The 13,216-nt window shown below is 36.8% G+C and overlaps 1 protein-coding gene across 1 annotated transcript in view; it reads left to right on the top strand.

Moving 5' to 3' along the window:
• The window catches only part of ptprfa (protein tyrosine phosphatase receptor type Fa), a 490,838-nt gene that overhangs the window by 293,137 nt on the left and 184,485 nt on the right, over positions 1–13,216 (top strand). Inside the window, exons 7-8 of the mRNA XM_048601537.1 lie at positions 10,822–11,091; positions 11,667–12,248. Coding sequence (XP_048457494.1) covers positions 10,822–11,091; positions 11,667–12,248 — 852 coding nt within the window. The remainder of the gene's footprint in view (positions 1–10,821; positions 11,092–11,666; positions 12,249–13,216) is intronic.

Raw genomic sequence — 13,216 nt, 5'->3', positions numbered from 1 at the left:
CCCTTTTCTGATGAAGGGTCTAGGCCCGAAACGTCAGCCTCTCTGCTCCTATGATGCTGCTTGGCCTGCTGTGTTCATCCAGCCCTGCACCTTGTTGTCTCGGATTCTCCAGCATCTGCAGTTCCTACTATCTCTGATTCAATTTTAACCCCACTGCGAGGCCTCTTCTAAGGATGCCTAGCCTGAAGAAGTTACCCTCCTCCCTCCGGACAAACCTCAAGGGATCTCTCTCCCACTGCAACTCTCTGGTAATCTCTTCGGCCCTGAAACTGCTCGACCACGTCCTGAAGCAAACCAGGTACTACAGCCACATCACCTTCCTTAGCACCTGCCTACGGAACCAGATCATCCCCAATGGACTACAATCCACATTCAAGCCTTGCCAATTTGGCCCCAACCGTGAGGACCAACCTCATCCCGCCCCCTTGACCTGTCCCCTTCCTAACTCCCTACCCACACTCACCTTTACTGGCTCCATCCCCGCCTCTTCGACCTGTTTGTTTCCTCTCCATCTATCCTCTCCTCTATCCCTCTTCTATCCGCCTCCCACTCTCTCCCTATTTATTTCAGAACCCCCTTCCCCTCCCCCTTTTCTGATGAAGGGTCTAGGCCCGAAACGTCAGCCTCTCTGCTCCTATGATGCTGCTTGGCCTGCTGTGTTCATCCAGCCCTGCACCTTGTTACCTCCATGTGTTGTTCTGCACTCATAAGATCATTGTCCTGAATGCAGACGTCCAAATATGCATAAGTTCAAATCTGCTTCCATTATCCTCACGACTTTTCAATATTGGTTTTGGTTGTGTACCGGAGGTCTGAGTAAACTTTGAAATTAATGCTGAATAGTTTCATGAGCCAGTGTGTGCTTGTGCAATTATTCTGTTTTAACTCATGACAAAACCAAACTGGTGAACTTAATGGGTCAAAAGAAGAGATAATTTATTTCAAAGCATAATTCAAGACTTCCAAAATATTTAGTACGTGGTGAAGTACGTTCTATGCGAGGCAAGCTGTTCATCTTTAAGACCTTAAGACATTAGCAGAAGAATTACCCATTGGTATTCAACATTCCATTAAAGTGAATAGGGAGTAATCATGCTTCCATTTTTCTAATGCCAACCTGCAGAAGAGGGTGGATGCTCTCTGTTTAGACAACTGGCCTACATCAGATAGGGGAAAATACAAAAAAACTTGATTCTAAAGAAAGGTGTTTTTTGTATATTGCCCCTAAACCTATAGTGTTGGAACCAGTGATGCTAATCAAATTTAGTTATAGCTCATTCTGTTTCTTTTAAAACTACGAAGCCTTAAATATAGTGTGATATGCCCAAATACTTATTTCCTCTTTCTCACCTTATTTTTGCTGATCTGTAGCCTAACTCTCGTTCCCTCTTTAAATTTTTATTTTTTTTATTGCAACATATAACCTGAAATAACTATGCTAACGTTGTTTGGAAATAGAGGATATTCCAAATTCATGTGTTTTTTCACAATTTACTTGGCATTAACAGTGTAGTGTTTGTATTCTGTAGTGTTTGTCAAAGTACAGAGCCAATGTGCTAAAAAAAACTGATGAAGCTTCTTTTTATTATACTTTAATTTCATAGTCCTTTTTAAATATTTTGTACTGCATATATGTGAAGGCTGGGAAGTGAAGTAGAGTAAAACAAAACATACCACATAAACAAAATTGTAAAATGGCAGAATTTGGATGCAAGTTCCAAGCACAGTCAACACTGTCCCACAGTGGAATTCCAATCAGTGGTGAGTCCTGGCAAATACATGTAACATATTATTCTTTCTGTTTTCAGTCAAGCTGAAACAAATTTATTTCAAACTTTTTTTTAAAGTAAGCAATTTAGAAAAAAATCATATATTTTGAAAGTCCAAGTTCCACAATTTTGACCCATTGACAACAATTACTGTTTTTATTGCCATCTAATGTGGCCAGCCCTGAGGATTATTGTTAGATAACAGCTGATTTTTGCGCTGTACATAAAGTTCATGTGTGCACTCTGCTGAAATGGTTGTTCCCTGAAACTGTTCTTTCTAATTGTAGAGACCACCACAACACTTCCCAGCCTGGACTTAATGATATAATTTCACAACTCTTCTTTCTCCTAACAAGTCTGCAGCAATGGTATAGTCGACTGTCCTTGAGTATAGAATGTGCTTTTTTTAAAGGGTCTGACACAGGGTGTGATTATAGCATAGCACAAAACCATGTGCTGTGCGTGTGTGTCTGGTTTATGAATGTGCGTATGTGAAGCTGAAAACCACCGCACTATTGTCTTGTCTTGTTCTTTCAGTGCTGTGCGGATTGATGAAGCCTGGCCTGTTTTTACTCTCTGTGTTTTTCCTTGTCTTTTTATTCCCTCCTCATCCTCATTGCACTCTACCATCAAACCCTTCATCTCTCAGATCAGCGAGAAGGTTGGTCTCTTTCACTTCTTATCCACATACGCCACGCCAAATGGACTGTCCTATAGTGAATCAGAGGAGAGCTGGGGTTTCTGGCTCCCTGCCAGGCACAGCCTAGCCCTACCTGTTGGAATCTAATGACTTTCTGCTTAAGTGTCTTTAAAACGTTGTGAAAGTGTCAGCGTGCTGCATGTTAATCTTACTTTAAATTCTCAATCAATGGCTCTGTTCCGTGCCATGAGGAGAATTTTATCTGCTCTCTGCTTCTTTCACAGTTGGTAGCTGCATGAATATTACTTTGAAATGGAATCCAAATTTCACCTTCAGCTTTTAAAATTGTTTAGGCATTTATTCAAATTTTTCAATCTGATAAATACCAAATTACTTCAGACCTCTTAATTTATAATGTATTTAAAATATGAAATTGATCACATCCATTTGGAATAGCCAAGCTCAAAATGGATTGATTATGTTAAGACCTAAAGTGATTTTATAAATGTGTCAAGTATTAGTATTAAAGCTACAGTTATTTTGATACAAATAATGAAGTCACAATAGCTGGAGTAAACAACAATAGGACATGCTAGGTATACAAAAGAGGTGACCCTGTACTCACAGTATTTTATTTTTCTAACATAAACAATAGTGTCTGGACTGAAAATTTTAACTACCTGTAATTTGGTGTTAGGCACAAAGTGGTCAAAGTGGAATTACCTTAGACTGAAATGTATCCCTTCATAGTACAGATCCGTGGGCTTAATGAAATTGTCTTGATTTTTAAGATTAAATTTTGTGGCTTATATGCATTGACAGTAGGGAAATTCAGTCTCTCATTGAGAAGAAAGGTGTACTTCTTTAGCTATGAAGAGCTTTGGGATGTCCTGGAATTATGAAAAACATATTCTTTGTAAGTTCTTTGTTGCAGAAATTAGATGCAGTCTACCAAATAGGTCTCAGTCTGCATTATGTCACTTTATTGGGTGTTCTACTCAGTATCATAAGATTATAAGACCATCTCTCCACATGGTTTGCTCTTAACTGACCCTTAAATTGGTCTAGCAAGCCATTTAGTTATTTCAAGCCGCTATAAGATCATTCAAGAAAATGCCATAATGTTAGCTTCTCAAAGCACATAGAGATTTGCAACAGCTGCTGGTCTTCCCAGCGATGCTAACATCCTGAAAACAACTTTTTTTTTCAAAAAGTAGTGATAGTAGTAATGAAATTCATGCTATCTTATTTTGTAGGTATAAATTCACTATGCTATGGATGGTGCTTTGGTCAATTTTTTTCATTCTTTCATGTAATGTGAATGTCACTAGCTTGGCCAGTATTTGTTGCTCGATCCTCATTCACTCAGGATGATGCTGGTGTGTTGCATTCTTGAATTATTGCAGTTCATGTGGTCTAAGTACTGTTAGGACAATAGTTCAGAGTTTTTGATCCAACCACTGTGAATGGATGGCTGTATCGGAAATCAGTCTCGCCTAATTATTTGTCACGAGTAGACCATAAGAAATAGGCACAGAAGCAGGCCATTCAGCCCCTCATCCCTGTTCTACCCTTCAATAAGATCATAGCTGATCTGGCATTCCTCATGTCTACTCTTCTGCCCTTTCCCATATTCCTTGATTACTCTACTGATAAGAATTTATCCATCTCAGGCTTAAATAAACACAGGAATTGCCCCCACAGCTCTCTGTAGCAAGGAGTTTGAAAGATTCTCAACGCTCTGAGAAAAGAAATTCCTCCTCCATTTGGTAATTAAATACACATTTTTTCATATTCTTTCATGCTGGTATTTGAACTCAAACCCCCAAATTTTCAACGTATACAGTATGAATTACCAGTCTAGTGACATTCCCTCTAAATCACCACCTTGAAATGCATTGATGACAGACAACAGTAGAGGGAAATGAAATCCATTCCAGAAGGTTAATTAAATCTTTCTTTAGCCAGGTTTTCTAATCCTGAACATATTGCCTTCGCAGTGACCATGGTGAGGTCTGTTTCTGTCTCTGCGTGATCCTGGTGCACATCATTTCTGCTTCTACAAAGACCCTGGCAGGCCCCGTTTTCCATTTCTACAGTTACCTTGATCAAGCTCATTTCTGCCTCTGCATGACCACTGATGTTCATTTCTGCTTCTACAAAGATCCTGACAGACCTCTATTGCCTCAATATTGACCTTGGTGGAGACAATTTGTTTCTATAACATCCAATACTTCCGGTTCCACAAAGATCCCACTGGGCTACAGAAAAAAATCTATAGGTAACACAACTAGTACATAATTAAGAACCAATACTGTGTAGCTGATGTCTTCATTGGTTTAGTGAGAGAGGACCTTGGAAATGTTATTGAAATATCACAACAAGAAAAGGAACCAGCATAGTGAAGGACGCAATAATGTAAGAATTAAAATTTTAACCATTCAATGTCAGATTGTCAAATAGCTTCTCTAATTGAGATTGCTATTTTGGATTGTAAGAACCACTAGATGAAAAATATTTATTTCACTATGCATCTTCCTCATGACCATATGATACAACAGCAATGAAATTGTTAACTAGAAATCCATCTGTATCTTTTAGTTTATTACAGAATCATGATCTGTAAAATTCATAATCATGGAGAACATTGGGATCTTTTGCCAGTTATAGCAAACTAGAGGTAGTTTGAGTACTGGCTTCCTCCTTGTCTCAGCAATGTACTCTTTTCTGTCCTTGCCTTTCATTTCACCTTCTTTTGAATTAATACTAATTCATACTTTATTTCATCCATTTTTTTCACCTATGTTGAATTGATGTTAGGATAGCCTTTCCTTTCTACCAAAACCCTTGTTTTTTCTTCCCATAGAATCAGAAGATAAAGGATAAAAACATATATGACTGCAAAACTGGATAATGTCAGTGTAATTCGCACTGGGACCTCCAAATTTCTGACATCAGAAATTGGTATCAAGTTACATTCAATCCACGGCAAGAATATCTTTTGGATTTAATTACTGAAAATGAAAAATAATACTTTTTTTAAAGCTTTTTCTTCCCCCCCCAATTGTATCACAGGCAACGCTAATCAGGCACATTTACTTTGTTAGGGCAAAACAAGAACTACCAGATATTAAAACTTTTCTTGGAAATTGGTTTTGAGATCACTGGAGGAGCGATAATGGACTAATTTCATTAAACAATATCAGCTACCAACATGAAAGGGACAGAGCAATCAGTAAATGTTGTATGCTAATGTTACTGTGTTTGTGAGTCAGAGCATGTTGAATTATTAATTTTTTTCCACTCCTTTATTTCCTTTGTGAATTTGAAGTTAATGTACGCTATTATAGATTTTTGCATGTACTTCTTGGAAGAACTTGGGACTTTACCCCAGCTTACTGACTTGCATTTCATTTTATACATAACATTCAACAAAATAGAAGCATCATCACTGCTGCAAGTGTCCATTCAACAATGTTCAAAACGGATTAACTGATGTCTAGATTTATCATCACTACCAATGCTGATATCTAAATCATACAGATCGGGTGACATGGTTAAATAGAAAAGGGAAAGGTGGTGCAGAATTGAAAGATTTGGAAATGAAATGCTCCAGCTGTATAGCCATGATAAATTTGTCATTTAGTATTTGTAAGTATAACCTGATTTATTTTACCAGTCTTTAGGGAAAAAGTTTCCTTTGAGTGCTTCTGTTGATTGAAACTGTTCATTGGCATTGAATCTTTCTTTTTTGCCAAAAGTTTAAATTACTTTCAAAACGATTTAGTTTCTTTTGCCCTTTAGCAGAATACCATGATTGGCATGGTATAATACCAATATCAGTTGAATCCTGATTTCAAGTGGGACTGGGATGGATGTCAAATAATTTTTTACACTGAAATTAACTGAGTTTAAATCCTGTGGTTGATGATATGATGATTTGAACAAAATGTGGTATGTTAGCAAGTAACGTGTAGTTTTCAAAAGAGTGATTGCTATTAGTCAAGATATCAATATGGCCATCTAGAATAACCTGTTTTCACAATATCGTTGACCATATTTAATAGCTAGTTTTGAAATAAGATTCATGCTTTGTTCTTTATTTTTGCACTGTATTGCTTATGTTTTCCTATTCAATGCATGGTGAAATTTGTGCCTAAGTGAAACAACATATCTTGTATATTTTTAAAGTAGTGTCTCCTTTGTAACTGGATGCAACTTTATTTATGAAGATTGTAACCTGGTTCTCATATTCTCATATTTAACAGCAGCCTGTATTATTAAGAAGAGACTGTGAATTTAAGTTTGGTTGGCAGGAATATTTAATTTCCTGCCATCCATTGTTTTAGATATTCTTTATGTGGAAAATAGACCACATCCTTATTTTCATCCCACTTGTAATTTGTTACAGAATGACATTTGCAGAGCAATCTGAGATTGCTTCCCATCTTTTAGTTATGTAACTCAAAATGAAATATTAAGGATACTGAGTCGTTATTCTCTATGCAGTGGGGTTATGTAAGGTTTGAATTCTCAATTTAACTCTCATGATAGGAAATAGATTAGCCATTATCTTATCGACTGGCAGAGCAGGCTTGAAGGGCAAAATGGCCCACTGTTGATCCCAATTTTTATGCTTGTAAATTGATAGATGAAGTCACATTAAGTAACAGTCTTTGTCTATAGGTGTGAGGCTGGAAAAGCACAGCAGGTCAGACAGCATCAGAGGAGCAGGAAAGTCAATGTTTCAGGCCAAAACGTTGACTTTCCTGCTCCTCTGTTGCTGTCTGATCTCCTGTGCTTTTCCAGCCTTATACCTATAGGCTTCTAACATCTGCAGTCCTTATTGTCTCCAAGCCACATTAAGTGACACTTTGATGGTTCCACATGATTAGTGGAAATATGACGATGCCCTATAAATAGAACTTTATTCAATAAGAATTTGGAGAAACTATCCATGTAATATTAACTATGTAAATCCTGACACTAGTTTAATCAAACTTGCAAATTTTCATGGAAAGTGTATGATGACAGAGGTACTTCATGTATCCTTACACTGATGTAGATGAAGAAGTATTTTGTCTGAAAGTAGAATTTTGAATATCCATCCCAGTTCCAATACTACTTTTGATTGTTGGGTTTCTCTTAGCTCCATTGCTATTACTGGAAGACAAAACAATGTACCTATAGTTTGAATTGTGAAAGTGCATGGCATGCTTTACTGTAATGCACTCCTTGGTTTTAGATGTGTGGGAGTTTGTGCAAACTGTTTTATTTCATGTCTGAGTGCAGCGCCTCTTTCATCCCTCTTGCCTTTCATTGACTTTCTTTACATTAAACTGCATGAGAGCTGTAAACCTGATGCATTTGATTGAATGTAAGCACACTGTGTTTTAAGCTTACAAGCCAAGCTTTTGCAAATTGTTCACTGCAAATTTCAGTGCAGTGAAACCAAAGCCCCATTGTCAACAGTTCATCTGAAAGCTAATATTTAAAAAGTGGTGGTTCATTTCTGTTAGACAAGACTGATGTGGTCAGAATTTAATAGTCTGGAGATGTTCAGTTTGATAAATCGCCATCATGTTGAAACCATTTTCATTCCCATGAGTAATGACAGAGTTATTCTCTAACTACTTGCACATTAAATAGGATCAGAAGCAAAACATCCAGTCTGGACAGCAACAGGAAAGCATCATAACATTGCCGCTTATCTGAACCAGGCATTGTAATCTCAAACAGATAGAATACCTTTGATGATCTGTGTGATGTCAAATGAATAATCCAGTTCATGGTATTACAGGACAATGTAGCATTAGCAAAATGATGTTTATGTGTACTGAAGAATATTTTTCTGAGTTAATCTATATCTAACTAACATTCCAATGGTGCAGAAGCTGTTATGAGATTTTACTTGTAGTATGTTAGCGATTACATCTGGTGTCACCAGAATTGAGTTCACTGAAGATTTGTGGTATGAGAACAGTGTGCCAGAATATGAATTCCAAATTACAAAATTGGCAGTTACAAGTAACCCCCACCACCATCCAAACATTTTGAAAAGAGTATTCCTTATCATGCTTGATTTTTCTCCCATTGCAGCTTGCAGTGAAGGATAATCTGGACTGGGTGATTAATTCACAATTTATACTCTCATTTTGAGAATAGCTAGCAACGGCACAGTTGCAGCAGGGTGAGGTACACAGTTCCTTTTCTCCCTTTACCCACCTTAGACACAGAAGCCTGTGCAGAACTGTAGCAGTCCTGGGAAGAACAAATGAATCACTTGAAGCTAGATGAGCGGGGCAAAGTCAGGGTGATAAGTACTTTAGTAACTCGAGTCAAATGCATTTAATGAAAGGCAAATTACTAAGGAGCCTGGTCCTGATTCTTGCAGTCTGATTCATAGTGATGTGCTGCAGCCCCAGCTCGACTGCAATACCCTTGAATGACTAATTATCAAATGAAAATTATGTGAAATTTTCTGTTCATAAAAATCCATATTGAACGAAAGCAGGTGCATAATTTTACAAGGGTTCTGAACTTACACTTCTTTTAAAATTACAAAAGCATTGCAGTAATCCTAAATATTAACATTTCAATAATAAATTATATTAAATAATATTTGAGTTATTTTTAGAGAATGGTTTGAGTTACAATCATTGTGCTTAAAATTGGAAGAACAAAGTCTTCTTTGGCTCGTTTTGCTGGTTTCCAAAATGCTGATGGTTAGCAACAGATTGACTTTAATTGCATTTGTAAGATTAACAGAATATCTTGTTACATAATAGTTCACTTGTCCCATCATCACCTTTAAGTATTTGTCAAGATTTATCTTATCATTTAGTTCTAATATAACACAAGTTGTATGATGGGGCAGATTTTTTTTGTACATTAAACTCTGATAGCGTTGAAAACCTTGGATAAGAAAACTTCAATAACCAACCAAAATGTTCTCATCCCTTCGTCGCAAGTCTTCCAATTGATTCCCTTCAGTGTTAAACAGATAGAGTTTAAGTTTAATATACTATATTATGACACTTCTTAATAATTAAAAACAATTTTGGCCTGATTTCCCCCACCAATTCTCATATACATGCACCATAAATTGATTATTTTTTTATTTTTACCTGGTGTTCAAGCTAGGAGTAATAAAAAAATGAAGGAATTTGCAAATTTCTGTTCTTTTCATTTATTTATTTTTAAATTGTGAAATCACATACATTATTTGTTCAATTTATTAATCACATTTAATGTGTTATTACAATTCTGAATGCTGTACTAAAAATTTAATTCAGTAGCAAATTTTGAGAATAAAATTTAGTGTTTCACAAATCGGCCTCATTTGTGGTATTCACCAAACAGCTGCTTAGATTTCATTGAAAACTGCAGTACCATTTTAGACCATGACATTTTTTGTTAAAAATGATATGTTTTATGTTTCGAATTCCCTAAATTCAGGAAGCATATAAAGCATACATGGTAGTGAACAGTCATTCTTTCTGTTCTTATGTATTCTGTTCCTCACAAGTGTTCCGCTGTGTTAGCAATGTAGAAGTAATGGTTAAATGTTGAATTCTATGCTTATCCAGCAGCAACCAAATTGTTCTGTATTCTGGATTTTGAAAAAGCGTGTTATTTATATTCAACATTATGTGCTCCTCTGCAAGTTGATTGAGGGACTAATTGACATTAAGCTTGGAGAATACCAGAAATGAACGCATTTGGAGGGATTAACACACTGCTATGCTTACATTATGTTAGGGCACATTGTTCCTGTAGCTCTCCATATGAGAATTGTTAAAGTTAGCTTAGCGGCCAAGATCTTAATTGCCTCCCCATAGACAATATAAATTTGTGTGAAAATCACCTAAAACCTACAGTACACGCACTCCCTCCCATTGTGTATTGCAGGGTAACCTGAGAAAAAACAGAAAATTAAAAATAATTTACATAGAGGTTTGCTTTTACTGTATTTCCAAAATTGCCTCATTATATTAAATCTGCAAAGGATCATTTGAATCCAGAATTAAGAGGATTCCCTGATATTTGATTTTACCTTTTTCTAGCTTAATATTAAAAGGATAGCAAAGTTTTGATCTATTTTCTTTTAAAATACTGGTTTTCTTCTGCTTAACTACAGATAGCTGTATAGAGGAGAAGTTTGTTCTGTGTTGTTTCCTCATACAGTTTGTACTTATAGCACACATCAAACATTGTTGCTTGGTGCTTGCATTACTAAAGCATCAACCATATAGATTTTATTTTACTACTGCAGTTCATTTTCGTAAAGAAGTAACTGATATTTATGAAGGTATCCAGAGTGGTGGGTGGATGTGGTTTGTGTGCACTGCATGGTAATAGCTGAGGCTCCTTTAATATTTTTGATACTACCACAAATATGTTCCTTTCCAGTGCGTCGAGTTCCCCCTCGGTTCTCTATCCCACCCACTAGCCATGAAGTGATGCCAGGGGGCAGCATTAACCTCACCTGTGTAGCTGTGGGTTCACCCATGCCCTATGTGAAATGGGTGACTGGAGCATTGGAACTCACACCAGAAGAAGACATGCCTGTTGGACGTAATGTTCTGGAGCTGGTTAATATCAAGGAATCTAAGAATTACTCATGTGTTGCAATGTCTTCCCTGGGTGTTATTGAGGCAACAGCACAAATAACAGTTAAAGGTAAGCAATATAAGCCAGGATAAGAATGACCGCCTCACAACTAACATTCATAGTCACCTGGCCTCATTAATTAGAGAAGTATGTCTTTTGATATTTATTTCCTCTCCCTTTGTTCCACTTCCACTAAACTATAATTAGGTTACAGCTGTAGTTCTGTTTATCTCTGCTGATAAGTACTTTTCTTCGTATTGTCATAGAATTATCTCATAGTCAATCTTACAGTACATGGATTTCTTTACTTATGAGCTGAATTTGGTTTGGTTAAAGGTCAGAAGGCCATATTTCTATTTAGAATCCAAAGTTATAATAGTAACTTGACAGGCAGAAAATGGTGACCATGATTTAAGGTGCAGTATGTGTTGACGGCTGCTGATTTTTTTCTGTTCCCTCATTTCTTGATAGTCGTTCAATTTTAAAATTTAATCAGTCAGATGTTTTGTAATTAAAATGCGACATATGTTTATTTTGTTACTCTGTTTATTCATTTGTAGGTTTACATTAAACTTTAAAATAGCCTTTTTGTGCATTTTAGCTTTAAGATAACTTTACTTTGTGTAAATGCTTGTGCATTCTAGCTTTACCAAAGCCACCCACAATGATGAGCGTTACAGAGACAACAGCTACCAGTGTTACACTGACATGGGAATCAGGAAATATGGAACTGATACCATACTATGTTATTCAGTATAAACCAAAATCCTCTGACGGACCTTTCCAAGAGGTGGATGGAGTTGCCACCACACGATACAGTATTGGAGGTCTCAGCCCATACTCAGAGTATGAATTCCGAATCATTGCGGTAAATAATATAGGCAGAGGTCCTCCCAGTGAACTAGTGGAAACAAGAACGGGTGAGCAGGCTCCATCCAGCCCACCTTTAAAAGTCCAGGCTCGTATGCTGAGTGCCAGCACCATGTTAATCCAATGGGAGGAGCCAGAAGAGTCTAATGGACAGATTCGGGGTTATCGTGTATATTATACTACAGATTCCAGGCTTCCCTTAAATATGTGGTACAAACATAACTTGGATGATAGTCGTCTAACAACGATCGGTAGCTTAATAACAGATACAATATACAGCATCCGCGTATTGGCATTCACCTCAGTTGGCGATGGACCACCATCTGAAATTATACAAGTCAAAACAAAGCAAGGAGGTGAGTCACAAAATTTCCTATCCATGCCCATATGACATTTTTGTTTCTAAAATCAAATGAATTATCTGAATAGATCTCTGCAATCTTGTTTTAAGAATTAACGTATATGAATGTGATATTTGATGGGGTTAACATGCTATAGTTTCTCCCCAAATTGGATTTTCCTGAAAGGTATAAAATTCCTTCAGTTTGTAACATGTAAAGTCCCACATGAAGTATTTTCATCCTAGTTTCAAGCAAGTAATCAGTAGATATAACTCGCTACCACTAAATTGTTCATAACTGATACTAATCATTTGGTGTGGTATGGAGTCATGCTCATACACTAGTGGTGATTATTGCCAGATTGATGATGCACTTGTTGGTACAATCTGGAGGGAAATCCATTGCTCTTAAAGTTTTAAATATCACAAGGTGCTTTGATTTTGTTTCAAATTTTTATGCTGCTGCTTCAGTTAGAGATGACAATATTTTAGTGTGGTTTCATAGGTGTTGTCAGTATACCAGTATCCAACATAAATCACTTTTCTAAATAAGTACACTTAGCCATCACGTTAGTAGACTGAATAAAACTTCAAACATCTTACATGCATTTTTCAATAGGAAAGATCAAATAACAAAAGACATTGACAGCAATTTAACTTCTCCTTTGATACCACAGCTGAGATCAGCTGATTTATATGGCTCAAGATCTTCATTGGCCAAAATTTTCCAGTCTCCAAGTTGTTAGAAATATGCGTTTGGAAATGAAACGAAGACCCTGCAGAAGTCCTAATGCACATACATACGTACATAGGACTTGCCCAGGAAATTTAATCTTCTGATGGCCTGATTCTCCATTGTCTGGGATTCTCTGCAAAGTCTCCAGCCCTGAGATCAGGGCAGAGATTGACGCAGATACATGGGACTTAATTGCCTAGAAAATGTTAGACCGGTTTAATGTCTATTATCTGTGTAACTCTATTGAG

Source organism: Rhincodon typus, chromosome 10 (assembly GCF_021869965.1).
Source record: "Rhincodon typus isolate 14 chromosome 10, sRhiTyp1.1, whole genome shotgun sequence".
NCBI classification, from domain to species: domain Eukaryota; kingdom Metazoa; phylum Chordata; class Chondrichthyes; order Orectolobiformes; family Rhincodontidae; genus Rhincodon; species Rhincodon typus.
This window is presented reverse-complemented; position numbering and strand designations above follow the sequence as displayed.